We start from the raw sequence: 18,163 nt of genomic DNA on the forward strand, positions 1-18,163 counted from the left end.
CTGTTGTTCCTTGTTAGGGAAGAGCATGTATAGCTAGAATTGGAAAGGAAAGCCTTTTTCCATTGCTTGATAGCTCTTACAGGTAAAATATCACTCTGGAGATGCATGGAATTTTTTCCTTTCTGCTAACTAGACATAAAGATTTCAGAGGGATCTGTATTACTCTTTAAACCGCTCTAATAATCTGTCTATTAATCCTTTGAAAAGTTGAACAGCCTCAGTTGAACAAATCACTCTCACAAAGTTCTTGGTTAATAAAACGGAAAACTGGCACTGAAATCACTATGGGAAGAGGTATTTTTTGTGCTGTTGCTTTAATAGATAGAAGGCCCATTCCCACTTTGAGCAAGTAGGAAACCTGTCCACTTTGTTTCTAAATGTCATATAAATTCCAGAATGCTTCAATGAGACAATAGGCTCCCTGTGGGACTAGACGTTTGTAATTGTTCTGTTCTCATTATGCAAGATCATTATTTTAGCTGCTTCAGGCAGTTTATGAAAAAGAGCTTGTTGCTTCAAAAATGTTTGTGAGGTTCTTTGTTCTGGCTCCCCAGTCCCCTTCAGGAGGATCCTGCAGCTTTTTCAGTAAATTGAGTCAGGGAAAATTCTCTAGGACCTTTACTTATGTATTGCCTCAGTTTATTTATGTGGCCTTATTTTTGTTTATAGATATTTTTGGTAGTGAGGTAACTATAGCAATTGTCTTCCCATCTGTTCCTGGGGTATGATTAGTATGTGATGGTATCCGTTAATGTCTGACAAGATCCTTTAGATAAGTCAGTTTACTTCTTTCCGGAAGTTCCAGGGGACATCCAAAGAGGATGTAGAGAAAAAGGAAATGTACCAAGATAATTTATCTTGAAAAAAGTCTCGCGTACCTGTCTCTCTGTTACAGAGGCTTGAATCCTGTTCCACGTACCAAATGAGTACCTGTCCTGCCGCCCACTCAACTGAACGGGCAGGGCATCATGCGATCTTCCCTGTTCATGGTAGGAAACGTGTCTAGTTGTAGGGAAGCACCTTCTCTCTCTGAGCCTGGAGGAGAGAGGTGGACACTCACAAACTCTGCTTCTGACACTTGGTATATTGTAGCCTTCCATCTGAAGAGGAGGACTCGGTGCAGTGCATAGAAAGGGGGTTTGAAAGGAGAGATTGTATTTGCTTTTGTTTGCTAGGGCCAGCTTGTTGATTTTGATTGTTTGGAAAGGGGGCTGCTTTGCAGGTTAGTTTGGTTTTCCTGTCTTTTTTTTTTCCCCTCTTGAGATAGGGGCGGTTAAGAGAGACTGACTGTCGGCTCTCAACCTGGACAGTGAATTAAGCTGGAGAAATTTCAGGGGCCTTCGAGGAAAGTATGGTACAGGCTTATAGTTGCATTGCATGATTCAATCAGACTTCAACGAGAAATTAATACCTTGCAAAGCATTCTGTTATCATTGCTCGAGCTGCTGCTGACCAAGACCTAACAAGGACAACGGTTGTCATATGCTCTTTTTCAGGCCTCTGCTTGGCAGGACACTTAACACTTCTGCTTAAACTGTTATATTGAGTAGCAGGGCAGTTCAATAATTGACAAAAGATATAATTGTGTAATACAAATAGAGTTTAAATGCTTAAAGCTACAGAAATGTTGAAGTGTCCTTCTGAACTGATGGCTAAAAATAAGGAGAAAGTCAGCTAACAATGAACTTCAAAAACTTCCTATTATCCGTACGTAGAAACGAATGCTCAGAAATATGAGTTTGCAAGAACATATCACTTACTGTAGGACATATATTGGCCTATCTTAACTGTAAAACACTGTAATTAATGTTTGAAATGACTGTAAGACAATGGTGGAGTAGCTCCCTTCACAAATATACTCCCACGTCTTTTTTTCAAGTGAAGCAAAGTGGTGATTGAAGAAAATACACTGAGAAGACTGAGCAGTAGCATGCACCCCGCTGGGACTGATCTGCTGTATGAAGCAATTAGTTCTTTAAAATGAAGACTGTTTAAGTTGGTGCATTCAGTGCAAGTCACAGCACAGGCTTGTATGAGATTTAAAAGTTGCTCTTAAAGTTATTAATGTAAACTTGTAAACTGTATCCTGGATTAGTTGAATTAGTATAAATACAGGACTGTTGTATTAAAAACAAACAAACAAAAGCAAAAAAACCCTAGGCTATTCTCTTCTAGCTTTAATAAATCCAGTCTCTATCTCTGATATCTACCTGGAAAATGAATTCTTCCAGGGATTTAGATTTGTGAGAGACAGCCATTATGCCCATTTGCTTATTTGTATGCTCTTTATGTACTTCCTAGTCTGAATATTTAGAGCACAAGACTTTGGTCATTTAGGAAGATTGTGTAAACACTTCGATTTCATTACTTAACCCCTCAGACACATGGCAGAATTATTAGCCAGTTCTTTAGCATTTCGATCCTACAGATGCTAAAATTAAGCTGCCTTTCATGCAGGAGCATCAGTTGCTATCCTGAAGCTGTGATCTGACCTTCCCTTTCAGGCTCAGCAGCAGAGGAAGTGCAAGCAGAGTAAGTTACAGATGCAGCTCTCATGTTTGAATTTGAAGGGTAAATCTGACTTGGCAACAGATTCAGGTCATCCTGGCAGGATTGGTTACTGCTTGGCAGGAACCCTCTTTTTTATTGTGTCTCCCCTGCATAAACTGCAAATATTTGAGGATGTGTTCCAAACTGGATCACTGAAGTGGTGATATTTTATCTGACAAAGAACTGGCACTCCTTAGTAAATCTAGTCACCCGCTATAACAGGCAGCATATAGGAACCCTTTCAAGAGGATGATCGCATTTCTTCTTAAAAAAATACCTGTGTGTTTATCCCTTCAAATTCTCTCTGCTCTGTCTCGCTTGGTGAGAAATCTTTCTCAATTTCCAGACTTCATTTGTGGCCAGTTAATGTATCTTTGTTCTTCTACTGATGTTGTCCATTAATTAAAATTAGCTATTCTTTCCTCTTGGGGCACTTCTTTCAGATCTTTTTGGTAGGATGGGTATGTGTTTATGGCTAGAACAAGCTCAAAATCAAATCTCTCCTTGGCCTGTATTTTTCAGGCTGAAAGCAGGTTTGTTTGTTCATACCCCTTTTTTGTAAGGTCAGATGTCTTTTTCCTTGATCATCCTACAGACACTGGTCCAGGCAGATACATACACATTTCCTGGACTCTGAGCTGGTTGGCAGCAAAGCAGCAGTAAGCTGGTATGAAAGCCAGAGCCTTTTAAAATAGGTCTCGCAGCATCCCTGATCCTTTTAAACATTGTATGGGTAGACTGAATTTAGGTCTGTCTGCACTTAGCAGGTAGGAGCACATTAAATAGCACTCTTGTGTTTGAGTCAGTCCTTCCTGAATGTGAATAATTAGAATTTACTCCACTCTTCTGACGATCCCGACCAGCATACTGTACCATGGCATTAATACTTCCCACTTTGCTGAAATCTTCACCTGATACCTCCCAGGACTGCACTTGCTATTTTCATATTAGCAGTTCATAGCGGTTCTGCATTTGATGAAGTGCTTTGCTCTTTACTTCATCTCCAGCAGCCAAGGAAGGGAATAAATCAGCTCACACAGAGCTCTATGTAACCAAGTCTAGGCTGCTTTAAGTACCCAAGCTACCTCACTTAAAGCCAGACAGGGTATCTCGACGCTGAGCTGCCCTGTGCCACTGAATGCCTCTAACGCAATGGATGTGCTCCCTCAGCAGCTCAGGAGAGTCCCGGTGCCATGCCTGAGTGTATTTCCAGACACTGCCTCAGAGCATAATCTGTTAATCAAACACAAAAGCCTGGCGAGTCATACACAAAAACCAATTTCCCTGACCAAAGCAGGCTGTAGTCTCTGAAGGCCTTTATTTTGCCTCTGGAAGCCCTGTGAAGCCCTGCACTCCCCAGAGGATGTGTCCTTTCCCTGAATCCCCTGCTGAGTCATGTCACAGACAGGCAGCGCTTAACTCTTCCTTGGCTGTTCTGCCTTTTCAGATAGAGCTTACATCCTCTGCGCAAGGATCTCAGCTGGGGTCCGTTGTCGTAGCTCCACTAAACCGAAGATGATTATACCAGATGGAGATTCAGCCCTGAGTTTGGGATGCACCTCAGCTGCACAATTTTGCAAGGGGGTAGGAAAAAAAACACACCCTGCTAATTGTTGCAGAAAATAAGAGATTTTGAGGGTAAAAGAGATCATTATCTCATGGTGACTCTTTCTTCCCCTCCCTCTACTCCAAAACTTATTTGTGGTGCACTGAGTGTAGCAGATGCTGCCTTATGCTTGTTCAGGAATTACGTTTTAGTTTGTCCACTCTGCAGTGTTCATCTTCATGTTTGGTTTCCAATTTCCTCTGCCGTAATTGGAAAAATGACACCTTCAGGAGATGGAGTGTTGTGTATCTGACTTCTCCTAACACCAGAGAAAAGTTTTCCTTGATGCCAGGAGATTAGTAGATGTCTTCTCTTGCCATTTTCTTACTATGTTTGTGTACTTTGTACCACCTTCAGATATGGTTATGTGGCATCAAAGCATTTTGGAAATGTGGATTCTCCTCACGTTTGGTTCCAGACAGGTTTCTTGTGCAAGATTAAGTCTGAATGATTTTTTTTTTTAAACTGCTGTAGCACCTTTGGGCTGCAAAAATATATCCTAGAAATGATAATTTCTTATGGATGCTATTGGTTCTAATAGATGTAGTTTTGCAGGGTGGTATCTTTTAGATGGTTTGTTCTCTCCTGCTATAAAGCTGGGCTCAGTTTACATAATAGCAAAAAAGATGCTTTCTTGAAAGTATACTGATCTATAACTGCTGTAATTCAGTGCACAGACTGAGGTCTGGCTTGTGCCATTAGGTCAGCCCCTTTCGGAAATCCACTAACTTATACCCCTTATTTATATTTCATCCAGTGTTAAGTTAGTATTAATAAGCTAATTAGATTAGTAAGTTTTCTTCTGTTCTTGTTTTCTATATTGACTTTTAAATGCCAATGACTTTTTTTTACTCTGAAATTGTTTAAATGCAAAGAACAGTCTATTTCATTTTTACTTCTTAAACATCTACTTTTCTGTTCTTTTATGTGATTATCTCAGTATGAGAAGTTTCCAATCCTGCAAGTTTAAAGTTGGGTTTTAAAGCAAAGGAATGTAAAGAAATCTCAATCTTTTTACTGGATCTGAAATGGCTATAAGCATATCCATTTATAATAAATTCTGTAATAATCATATACGTAGATTAGGTTCAACATACTGGCTTTATAAATTGACAGGATACCTTGAAAAGGAATCCATCAAACAGACTTTGAAGCTAAAGAGACACAAGACTTCTATGCTAAGTCCGGTATTAGGAGACATGCTTCATTTCCACAGAATGATTTAATCCAAGTTATTAATTTCTTTGAGGACTCACTGTGTGGAGTTCTGCATGATAAGTAGTATATAAAACATATATATTTTAAAGGAGATTAATTCCATTTTAAGGGAATATTTTGTAACCATGTCTATCCCTTCAGTGAAGCAATTGATCAGTTTTTTCAAAGACTGCTAAATCCTGTTAAAGTTAAAATTAAATGTCCAAGTGAGAATTATTTTTTGCCACTTATTAATTTTCCCAGGTTCAGGAAGCAAGAATCTAGTCTGTACTTATATGTAGAAATTTGCATCGTATATGAAAAATTAGATGTGTGAAGAGTTTTATTTTTATTTTTCAAATCCTGCTTATCTAATTAGACACTCTGTTGGAAGGTTTTAGAGTTCATACACTATTTCTGATAACATGGTGCCTGTTTCCATATCCACGTGGGCTCCACCGGGAAAGCTGGCAGCAGAGATGATGTGGTTCTGTCTGGGCAGGGAGGAGACAGAAAGCTCTCTTGTCTGTCTACCACAAAGCAGTTTTTAGGGGGGGAATGGCTTTGGAATCCAAAAGACAGGACGGGGCTCGTGTGCCCCCGTGATCAAAGGATGCTTCCCGGTGAGAGTGTGCGGTGGGACAGGAGCCGGCACGGATACCACGCCTGCCCCTCCACGGCCCTGGGAAGAGGATGTTCTTCCTTCCAGCTGCAAAACCCTTTGTGCATACTTCATTTGTGAACTATGGACGTTCTGAACACCGGGGCCTCACATACTTGCAATTAAAATGTATAGCCCTCTAAACACTAGCTACTAATCCAGAGGTAGCTAGATGACTTGAGGGATTAAGAGTGACTTGCGTAGCTACAGTGCTGTTTTGGAGCTTAGTTGAATTCCACAGAAATTAGTGAAATGTTTGAGTTCATAGGTTGAGTTCAATTCTCCTGTTTTGGTGGGGAAAGCCTGAAAGGTCCAATATTGGCCTTTATTCCAAGATTTCTGAAATACAAATACTAAGAATACTTTGCACAAAAATAAGTAAGAGTTGACGTCAAATTAAGATCTTCAGAAAGCTGTAGAAGAATGTTTTGTGGAATTGCCTCAAAATACTTCAGTGATTTTTTTCATCCAGTTATAAAAGTACTGGTCATATGAGTCAGTTTTAGGCTTTAAATATCTCCAGAAAGCTGGAAAGTATTCTGATCTGGGGTTTTAGATAAGCTTAACTCTACAGGGGAAGGGAGGGGTGTACTACCGAGTTTGAGTCAGGAGGAAAATAGGTTGTGCACATCCTGGGGTTTTTTGTGCCTTTCTCCTATTCATCTGACTGTCAGTTTGTTAAATGTTAATCATCTTGGGCAAGATAAAAATCAACATGTTTTCTACTCTAATATTTGACCTTTTAAACATTCATGTTTTTGGTTCAGGATATACTCATTATCCCTTGTCTTCCCAAGTTAGATTGAAAATGCAGAAAACTATTAGAGAATAGATCAATAATGTCAGAATTTCACTCAACTAGCATACACTATAAAATACCGACTTATCTAAATCGCTATGAGTGATGGTTTTCTGCGAGACGCAGAAAGTGAGAAAAGAGGATTGCTAGTGAAAATGACTAAGAAAAGGAGAGATACAAAATCCAGATTAATTTTTTTCTTGTAGTTTTATGTTACAATATTTGTGGAGGCTAAAACCTGGGCTTCAGAATGAGATGGTAAGTAGTAGAGAAATGAAGTATGAGATGAGTGAAACGTTTTCTGCTCCCCAAAGACATTACATCGTGTGAGATGAGGCCCCTCAGGAATGGATTTTCCTATGATTTCTAAGAGATTAGGGATTCCAACCCAGGAAAATGGTGGGTGATTTTAAAAGGAAAAGGTCATTTATGTTTGGTATTGGATTACCATTCTACGAATCAGCATTCATGCCTGGGTCCTGGTATAAGTTTCTGTGAGCTGTTGGACAGGTTGTTCAATTTGCTGTGCTATTCCATTTCTCAGCTGTAAAGTAAGAATGAGAACGCATCCCTTCTCCTGCTCTCTTCTCTGTGTCTATTGGTACCTGTCCAAAGGATCACATAAACTGTACCTTGCTGCGTAGCTATTTACTGACTAATCCAGTAGGAAACCAATCTGAAACTCCTGGATGCCACCATATATAAATAATAATACTGTTCTCTCTTGCAATGTTCAGCTCAGAGGATTGTCACTAGCAATTACCTTCAGCATTATATGTGAGGATGCCAAGACCCCCAGGGTATGCAGGGTTATCTAATTATTCTACTGTAAATAAAACCCAAGCACTGATTACTGGTATTTACATACTAATAATCAGGGTTTCTGGTTGGAATGAACAGAAATGTGTTTATCCATGGATGATTTTACTGGTCATGCATACAGTTTGCAAATGACAATCATTTGGCCGTAAATGTAAGTAAGAATCTGCTGAATTCCATCAGACATTATTTTTAGAACGGCAGTGCCATTTCTTGCTTCTGGGCATATCTGTGTAACCGTGCTAGCTCTAGTGGAATAATGTGGTTACAGCAAGAGGCAGGATGTGGCTACCAAAAATCTGTCTTCCATTCATTAGTGTGTTAAGAGTAAAACAAAACACCCAGGGTTGTAAAAAGACGACCTGTTAGGCTCTTTTTTGAAATCTAGATGGCTCAGCATTTATGCAGTGCTTCCCTTCTTTTCTCAGCCTGATGAAATTAGAGGTTAAAACTTAGAGAAGTTCTGGTGCCCGAAGCTAGAAAGTCGAAGTACAAATTCTCTAATGCCCAAGTCCTACCTAAACACTGACATAGCACCTGATTGCCTCCACTGGATTCCTGCCCAGGTGCAGGAGGAGTACACTAGGAGAATGATTTTCTTATACATGCTCTAGGCTGTTTTATCCCCTTTGCTGTTGATCAGTTTTGAGGTTGGGGCACTGGCCTAAGCAAACCTGTTAGTGTCACTCAAGGCTATTTCTGCATTTTGAATAATCAGTAATAATTATTGTTATTAATAAGAGGTAAACCAGATTTGCTTTACTGTGCAGTATTTGTTATACCAACTTGCTGTCTCCCGCTGAAACCATAAGAAAATGTGATTGCTTAGGAATGGTAGACTACATGCTGTCCTGGGACTGACTACCCTAGACCTTCTGTATTAGGACTGCAAAAACCTGAAGCATAAAAGCTGTATCTGAGTACCAGAGGACTCAAGTACTTTTATGTTATTTGCCAGAAATTCTGTTCTGGCATCTCACCCGTGAGCAGAGAGGATTTGAATCATGTGCGGAAGCAGTCAACACTGTTCTGAGGTATGAAGTGCAAAGAGGATTGCTGACGTTACTCAAGGGGCTCTGGGGAAAATGCACATAGGATGCAAGTGGCAGATGAGAAATATTTCTCTAGCACTCTTTGAGTAATCATTTTTGGTGGTCCTTGTAAATTAATGCCTTTTCCCTTAAATTACGCTGCCTTTGTTAAAAGAGTAAGAACAACTCTTTTCCAATACAATTTTTGATACATTAAATTACTTTTATCCCTGCAGTTGCTTTGTCTTCAGAATATCCTTTTAAGTGTATTTGTTTCCTGTGGCTGAACTGCATTGCACTGGCAAGAAATTAGTTTGGGAAGTCCTTGCACATGTCTGGTCTTGGATTTTGCTGTGTCACGAGTGAATTGGCAGCTGCAAAGTCTGTCAACCAATTTCTATGTCCGTGAACTAACATAATAATGTGTTTGCAGGGTCAAGCTGTTGCTCAGCTCTGTTCAACCATTCCCAATGTTACTGTTTTTGGAACAGCTTCATCTTTCAAACATGAAGCAATCAAAGACTCAGTAACTCACCTGTTTGACAGAAATGCAGACTATGTTCAAGAAGTTAAAAGGTAATCTCTTATTTTCCTGAGTAAGGGTTGTATAGTATCTGGCAAAATACTATGAAAGACACAGGGCTGACCTTATTTGTGGGAACAAATTACATTTGTGAGTTTGGGAACTGTAGTTTATTCCAGATATTCCACCCGTCCACTACAAGGGACAAGACAGCAAGCATCTCCCTATTTCTTTATAAGCCGCATAAGCTTTGTTAGTCCATGTTCATACTTGGACATCTGTTGCGAGCAAAGTAAATTAAGTGAAAAAGAATAAAGGTCTTAACAGAAGGATGAACTTTGGTATTATCTGCATATGTAGTAGCTCACTGTAATGCACTGAGTAAGATATTTTCAGTGGATCTGTAAGTTATCCATGTTTTGGAGTTCTCTGTGTTTCTATCTGACTGGGTTTTATCCTCTGCCAGGGATTGATATCAGAGCACGTGATGTCTGTTTTAATTTCAGAGCCTGAGATTTTGTTTGTTTCCATTCAGATTAGAATCATCCTGTTGCCTTTTGAAGTCATCATGTGTGTTTCTATTTACATGCTTTCAAATACTTTGTTTTCCAATTTGTCTAACTGTTTTTAGATATTGATGTTGATACAGGTAGCAAAACTTCAGAATTGATAAGAAAGTCTTAGTAAAAAATGTCTTTTTGATTTTACTTGTCAGACAGCTAAGAATAATGTTTTCCCTTCATCTTGTATCTGTCAAAATACTAGATTATGTAGCTGGGCATAAAACAAGAAATTTCTCAAAGGGGCACCCCAAGGTAGTACAGTTCACAGGCTTCCTGTCAAACTTGCGCCTTCCTCAGTGTGACGTGCAAAGTCTCAGAAGGTCTTTTAGTATGCGGGTTACTAGCCCTCAAAGAGGGCCTTCGGTCTGTAGCAGACTTTTGTCTGAGCTGTTAGCAATCCAGACTGCTGCTGGCGGCGAAACCAGGGTGTCTTGCTCCTGTTTCTGGGGCACTCCCAAGGGCTTAAGAGAACATTTGAAATGATCCATTACAAAGGACGTTTTTATATCAAAGGAAAATTTTTCCATATGGGAATTTTCACTGGAAAAGATAGGACTTGTCCAGCAGATGACACCCCTACCATTTTCTTACAGCTCAGAAGAATTGCAGCACATTTCTTCAGCCCTTTTGATAGCTTTTCTCTTGGGGAGGTATACATACCTAAGTGTTTCGCTGCCCCTGGAAAATTGCTGCAGTGAGGTGAAGACTGAATTCTAGCAATCCCCGCTTTACAAACATTGATTCAGCAAGAAAGAGCACCTGAAGACATTAATCAGAGTTCAGCACCAACCGTAATCCTAACTCTTGACAGGGGCAGCAGAAGGTCTGATCTAAGTAGGTATGTGATGTGGGAGCAGATACAACAGAAATTGGTGCTTAAAAAAAGGCATAAAGCCCCTTTAACTTCTGATAACTATGATTGCAGATAACATTGGCTGCTTCTGCCTGTCATCAGGACAGTTCTTTTTGGGACAGTTCCCTGACACCACCCCTGACTCTGTGTAACAGACTGTAACTACTGAAATCTAAAGGAGACCTGGTTACGAAGGGGTGGAATTCTGCTCTGTTAAGTCTGATAAAATCCCTTTTGGTGATCCTGCATATTCACATACTTTTTCACCTCACAATAGACCAATGAGGCAGAGAACCAGTGGATACAAAAGATAAAATGTAGATGCAACAAGCTAGTTTGTCCTTCTTGCCTGCTATAGAGTTGCGTAATATTAGTACAATTGGTAGTCCTGACTAAAAGTCAGAATTGGCACCCTGTAGAATATGCCAATAATCTGTTTTGTTGCTCAGATCCATGTATTTTCACTTTGCATTGAAAAAATAAAAAAAAAAATACAGTGGTAATTCTGAGAATGCTATAAAGACAAATTATCTTTTGAAAGAGGCAGTGGGGAGAACAGTGTAGTTGTTTGGTTTGCTGGATATTAGCTGTATACTATGTTCTGCTTAAAATGTTTGGCTGGCCAGTGGGTAAGACAGCTAGTCTGCATTTGCCTGCTGCACCCTGGGTCGGGGGAGCCCTAAGGGAAGGGGAAGGCTCTTCATTTGTTGAGTTTGTGAGCAAGAAAGGGTGGGCCTGTGGTTGAGAAAGGATAGTGGTAGGAACCTGCTTTACTGCAGGTGACTGGGGTATTCCAGGGAAGAGCTTTCATCAGGGAGCAAAGTAAAAAAAAAAAATAAAAAATCCCCCCAAAACCCCAAACAAATGAACAAACAACAACAACAAAAAAAAAAAACCCCAGAGGTGATATGAATGTGTAAATGTTCCTAAGGGATGAGGAATCGGTTCAACTGTGGAAGCCACCGAAAGCTGTTTGATTGCAAAGTCATTATTCAGTTACAGTGAAAGCTCATCCAGTGGCCTGAATATAAAAATCTATTACCCCCCTCACGGCAGCAGTACCAAAGAGTAAAGTTGTCCGATTTTGTTGCTGTTTGTAACCAGCGGATGTCTGAGTATCACCTTTGTTTTGTGAGGAAACAGAAAGATGCATTATAAGCCATAAAGCTTTACCTCTTTCCTGACTTCTAATTGCAGTTATACCACTGCAGAAGGCATGGTCATGAGGAGCTAATTGATGTTCCTGGGGATTAGATGCTATTGACTGCCCCTTAAACCTTTGATAGTCTCCAGGTTGCAATTTTCTTGTAGTCTGCACCAGTTATTTGCATAATTTTTTAAGAATATTAATCAAGAATTTACTACTGTTTGGACTGTTTACTTGGTTAGGAGGTAGGATATTAGACTTAGATCAAACTAGTGATAGGATTTTGCAGACTGGTGTTTTGCCAGAAAAGAAGGACTGAATCAGAATATTCGAGTGTATTTTTTTCTTCTTCTTCAGCTTCATATTGACATTGCATTCACAAAGCTATTTATTGGAAAATTATAAATATGCAAACGATTTATTGAAACAGTATAAATACTTTCTGCTTTCTATAATATGGCCTGATTGTATCTTTAGAGCTGGGTTTTTATCTCTTGGTGACTTCTCATTATGCTTGATTTAACTCTTTGCTGACGTCTAGTTGCTACGAAGTCTGAAACGGAAGATTCTCTAAATAACTTTATAAGGATATAATTTTATCTGAGAAGAACTAGGATAAGATCATCTGTTTCCTTATGAATTCAGAAAAAGAATATAAGAATATCTGAATAACAAAAATGTCCTTTTTCTCTGACATTCATTGACAAAAAAAAAAGACATTCTCTGACATTCGCATTCACTCAAAAATAACTTTATATCCACCACCTGTTTTTTGATAACATAATTTTACTGAAAGCCCTCAAAAAAGGGGGAACAAGATGGTTTCTCACTCTTCTAAGCCTGAAAGGCGTGGGTTGACTAGCCCAACAAACTCGCATTCCAGCATTGAATGAGTTTGAATTGTCTTTTGATGAGGAGAAAGTTTCCCCGTAGTCAAAGCCTCAGCCTTAGAGTCCTTTCTAAAGTACCTGGAAAATGTTAGTATTATGTTAACAATCAGCCTGTATCATGCTGGCTCACCAGTCCTGTGGATCTTATTGCAAAGTGAGATTTCTTTCTTGCTTTTTAGAATCTCGACAGATGGAGTAGATATTGTTTTGGACTGTCTCTGTGGAGAAAATACTGGGAAAGGCCTCAGTCTTCTCAAACCACTTGGGACTTACATTTTATATGGTGAGTGGAAAAAGTCAGGTACATATTTCAAAACTAAAGCTTTGCAAAGGTTAAAATCTCTTAAAATCACCCATGCCACTCTTTCCAGAACTGGAGGCCACCGTGTTATACTTTCTCAGTTTGACCACTTCCAATCAAGGATTTTAGTGAAGCTGAGCATGGACTAAATTATTGAGAAACAATAGGTAATACAAAGAAACCCTTAAAAAGATTTAAAAATTCCAAAAGTGAAACCGAACATACATTTCAGATTGTTAAACATTGGGTGATACAGGAGAAGTGTAGGAGAAAACTTGGATCTCTCATTCTACACGCCATTGGAATCACAGTGTGGCCAAGGAAACTGTAACATAGTCCTTGTGGGAGGGAAGCTTGGAGGAAGATTTCGGGAAGAATGCTATCGTTTTTATTTGACATGACTTTGAGGAATTCAAGCTCAGGCTTCTGTTCACAAATTTCCATTCGTGTACATGGACTGCTCCACATACCGAGTAAACATGTCTTTCCTGCAGTTCTGCCAGGTTGCCATGTTGCGTGTTGATAAAGCAGGCCAAGCTCCTGTAGGAGGACAGCTGAAGGGATTGCTAAACTTTTGAAATGGAGAATATATCTGTATTGCAGTGGAAGGTGCAGTGGCATCATGGATAAGCATACCTGCTTCTCTGGGCTTTCATCTAGCTAGCAGGGTGGCAGTAACGAGTGCATCGTCACTCGGATATCTGCTTGGACTGTACAGGCCAACCTGGTTGCTTGTTTGTAATGAAGTCCCAGCCAGTGAATTGTCATTACATTTAACATGTAGTGTACAATGCATGGATGTTCACACGTGTAGTGGTCAGATAAATGTACCTTTACAGATACAGAGAAAGGACACCTGTGTGGTGATCGCTGCTAAATAATAGTGGGTCAGAGACTGCAGAGAAGGAGAGAGCTATAGAAGAGTGTTGGTGTCAGGATGCCTGGTAGCACTTAACCTGTTCCTGGTTTTAGAAGATTTGATAGATTGTTTTTGTCATCTCAGAATACCTATAAACTTGTAGGGCTCAGTCACCTTGGCCTCGTTATTTATTCCCAAAGTATAAAGATGTCTGCTAATCCCTTTTAAACCTGGGGAAATCTTTTTCTTAAATGTGAATCATGGAAAAGATTTTTACCTATAATAAATAGACTGCTTGTCAGCATGTAATACGTTGTATGTGACTGTACTCATCTTTTACAGGTTCATCTAACATGGTTACTGGGGAGACAAAAAGCTTCTTCAGTTTTGCAAAATCAGTAAGTGTCACAGTGCTGTGATTCTGCTCTTTCCTCTAATTTCAGTCTTTTCAGTAGCATTTTCATCTTTATCATTCTCACTTATCTCTACTAAGTTGTTGCTTCTGATGTTGCTAAAGAGACCGTTTTTCTGACTGCGATGTGGTCTGACATGTTTTCTTCTGATACGACAGCTAGACGGGAATTGGATCTGTGTGCAACGCATATTTAAATTGTTAGCGATCAGACATGTATCTGTTACACAGCTAAGTTTAAAGTTAGACTGCATTATTTATTTACTTATGGCAGAATATCATATCCATGGATATGGATAACTGTACCCTGTAGGTTCCTTGTATCTGAAAACACTGTCAGGACAGTGCAGTGAATTAAAGGAGATATATCTCTTAAGATGGGGCTTGTGTCCAGTCATTTCCAGCTTTTCAGAGTTTAGTTCTATACAGAAATACATTTTTCAGTTCTCCATGTTCATTTCAAGTGACATCAAAGAGATGGTGATGTTGCATTTATTTCCTAATTGATGATGTCAACAAATCCAAAAATAGAATGTTAAATTGTTTTTCTTCAGCTTACTACAACAACAAAAATCTACTCAGAAATCCTAGAGATTGAAAAAGGAACAAATACATCAAATAAACTGCTAGCGAGAAATAAGTTAACCAGGAGTGAAAGTGATTCGTTCAGACAAGAAAAACAGAGGGAGAAGTCATGACTGAAGATCTATTATACGATCTTTCTGCCAAGAGCTCATTTACAGCTTCCAGCAACAACCCCTTCGCAGGAGAAATTAGCTTCAAAAGTCTCTGTAGTTGAAAACAAGATAAATCAAAGACTGTAGCAAGAAGCTATTCTTTGCCTCCTACATTTTCTTAATGGTTGTAGTGGCACAATCTTTGTTATTGTCATGCGTTTGTGAACTAAAGCAAGATAATCTTTACTATGCAGCCTTTTTACTGTTAATATAAACATATCCAGTTGCGTATAATTTGTGGGTAGGTTGGCCCAATGAAATCAATTTCAACTGAAATGTTTTTCAGATAGTACTGGTATTTATTGACTGAATAAATATGAATAAATTGAATTAATAAAAAATAGCATATCAAATTTTGTATAGAAGTATAACTAGTTTCTTTATGTAATTATACTGCAAAATGAACTCATCAAAATTGTATGAAAATTTTAATTAAAAATTGACCCATTCAAATAAAACTTGCTAGGAAGTGGGATCTCAGTCTCAAGGATGCTCTTGGGCTAAATGAGATAAGATAATTTCATTAGATATTATGAGGCTTGCTCAAATGTCACAAACATAATAATGGGTGAAAAGTAAATGGAAGCTGATAAGCAGTGCACGGTTTCCTTGCTTTTGAGAGAAGAGTAATAGTCAAAAGTTGCTTGCGAACGTTTGGGAAGCTTGTATGGCTCTCTTGAGATAACAAAGAAGGATAGCAGAAGTAAGAAGGGAGGTCCAAGTTCCTTACTTCTAGACCCACATCCTAAAACCAGATCTGTTCACCATTCTTCTAACGCCCTAATCTCATGCAACACAAGTCTGTGTTTTATTTCTGCATGTCAGTCAGCTGCATGCTTTTTTGCCTCTTCCTTAAATAAAATCCTTACTGCTTCTCATGGCTGTTGCTTCAGATCCGACAGATGAGTCGTATATCACATCTGCCCAGACAGCTTTCTTGTGAACTTTCCTGTACATTTCTTGAAAAATGTTTTTCTAACCCTGCTGTTGTTTATTGCTTTCCAGTGGTGGCAGGTTGAGAAAGTAAATCCTATCAAGCTGTACGAGGAGAACAAAGTCATTGCTGGATTTTCCCTGTTGAATCTACTTTTCAAACAGAATCGAGGTGGCCTGATCAAGGGTGTGATGGACAAACTCCTAAATCTGTATAACACTAAGAAGATCAAGCCTGTGGTTGATTCGTTATGGGCTTTGGAAGAGGTAGGAGCAAAATTTCTTTCCCCATTTTGAAATTGCTGAAACATACACACTTTTAGATGTAAAATTAGATTTAAATATGTTTTCTAGTTATTAATATATTCTGCTTTTTAGCTAGCGCACAAGTTCTCTCCAAAGCCTCTGCTATTCAGAAACTTCACGATCCAGAGTTATCCACATATTTCTCTAATAAATACTTCCGGAGTTTCAAATGCTCTGTGCAAAGTTCTTGAAAATACTAATAATAAATGTGGTTTTTCAATCTTAGAAAATTGTTTCTGTTTCCTAAGTACATGAAACACGTGACTAACAAGTGCAGCGTGAAATGCAGGCATCATATTTGAAAACAACTTAAAATCTATTCTGAGGAAAAGATCTAATACATAAGCTTTAGTTTCAATGTAATATTTGTGCTAGCAAACCTTGGAAGCTTGGAGGTTTTCAGGAATTTACTGAAGAGATATCACAGGCAGTCAAATCAGCAATCACTTTTAATGTAAGTTACATTTGTGGAATGTGGGGGTTTTGGTTCTTTTTTTTTTCCCCCTCTAATTGCTCAGCTGTCCTTAAAGACATGTAAAGAAACTAATCTGATCATAGCCTGGGCAATTATAAGCCCCTTGACCAAAGCATTGTTTCTGAGACCTTTATACTTAAGATGCTGATAAATGAATGTAAGTGTTTTTGGAGGTGTGAACAGATGTTAACATATAAAGAAACAGCATGATTCTAGTAGCACCGCCAGATTAATATTTGTGTTTTATGTGTTTGTGAAGTGCACGGAGCCTGACACTTAAGATGCATGATCTCTAAGAGCTCTGCTGAATGTGGATTGTGGTTGTATCCTCATATGGTTGCTATTCAGAAGGTGCTGCGACAAAATTCTGTCTGTGTCTGGACACGTTAGCTGATACTACCATGCATCCATGAGGAAACAGTAACCATCAGACTGAATACATTAATAATATTGTATTTTATTAAGATTTTGAATGCCCTGTGAGCAAGTTTTTGAGCCCAGCATGTTGTTCATTATTCAAGTGGCATTGTAGCACCATCATTGTCACGGACACAGGTAAGATATCTTCAGTTGTGTGGTGGGACTCCACAGCCTATGACCGTTCTTGGAGCAGGATGCATTGCATGTTCACTGGGGCTTGTACGTGCCTGGGCCAGGTTATATGACAAGGCGTGTACTGCCTTAGGCTGTGCTAATGTGGGAACTAAATATCTCGTCATGCTATCGCTACCTCTGCCCCCGTGTACCCCAACATGCCACTTTATGTGGTACAGCAGATGCAAACGGTCCAGCACAATATAGGCTCCATTTATTCCTCTCCAGCAAAACAGAAGGGAATGACAACTTCCCCAGGAATCTCTTCTTCTTTCTCTAAAATGTCTACCTGAGGCCACACTGTCACTGATAGCAACTCAGTAACACCTCAGGGTTTTACCAGCCAGTGGCATGGGAGTGGCTAATTCTCATCATTGAACTGCTTAAGGGAAATCAGATGTTGTGATAAAGAGCAGCTGGCTCAGGCAAGATGAAACCTTCTGCTATTGTCTGAAAGGGAGAGCCCTTTGAAGAGCAGTGTAAAATAGAAATGGGATCAGATTTAGGTTTTTGATGTGTGGGGGGGGTTTATTTAATTATTAAATAAGCTTACAAAGCATTTTAAAAATTTAAGTGGCACAAGCCTCTAGATAGGCATTCTGCAATTTCTTTGTTCATGTAAATATGTAATTTTCATGTATTGGTGAGTAAAAAAAGGATAATTAAAATAGTAACAATAGCCTAAAAATTATTGATCAGGGACATAACATGAAAAATTACACATGGCAGGCTGATCTCAATAGTCAACATGATGGAAATTTGTTGGGAGACTTCTGTTTGATAACATTTAATCTAACATTTGGCAGTAACTCGCACCATCCCTACCGGTAGATTGTGAAATGTGTAAATACATCTGTTAAAAAGCGCAGTCTAGAAAACTACAGCTCATTTATCACGCCTGCTCACT

At 39.1% G+C, this 18,163-nt stretch overlaps 1 protein-coding gene across 1 annotated transcript in view; it reads left to right on the forward strand.

Annotated features, from left to right (window-relative positions):
* Positions 1–18,163, forward strand: part of VAT1L (vesicle amine transport 1 like) — a 64,313-nt gene that overhangs the window by 13,371 nt on the left and 32,779 nt on the right. Inside the window, exons 4-7 of the mRNA XM_072873194.1 lie at positions 9,097–9,239; positions 12,819–12,922; positions 14,142–14,197; positions 15,954–16,148. Of these exons, the coding sequence (XP_072729295.1) occupies positions 9,097–9,239; positions 12,819–12,922; positions 14,142–14,197; positions 15,954–16,148 (498 nt within the window). The remainder of the gene's footprint in view (positions 1–9,096; positions 9,240–12,818; positions 12,923–14,141; positions 14,198–15,953; positions 16,149–18,163) is intronic.

The sequence above is a fragment of the Ciconia boyciana genome, chromosome 9, assembly GCF_034638445.1.
Source record: "Ciconia boyciana chromosome 9, ASM3463844v1, whole genome shotgun sequence".
In the NCBI taxonomy this organism is placed as follows: domain Eukaryota; kingdom Metazoa; phylum Chordata; class Aves; order Ciconiiformes; family Ciconiidae; genus Ciconia; species Ciconia boyciana.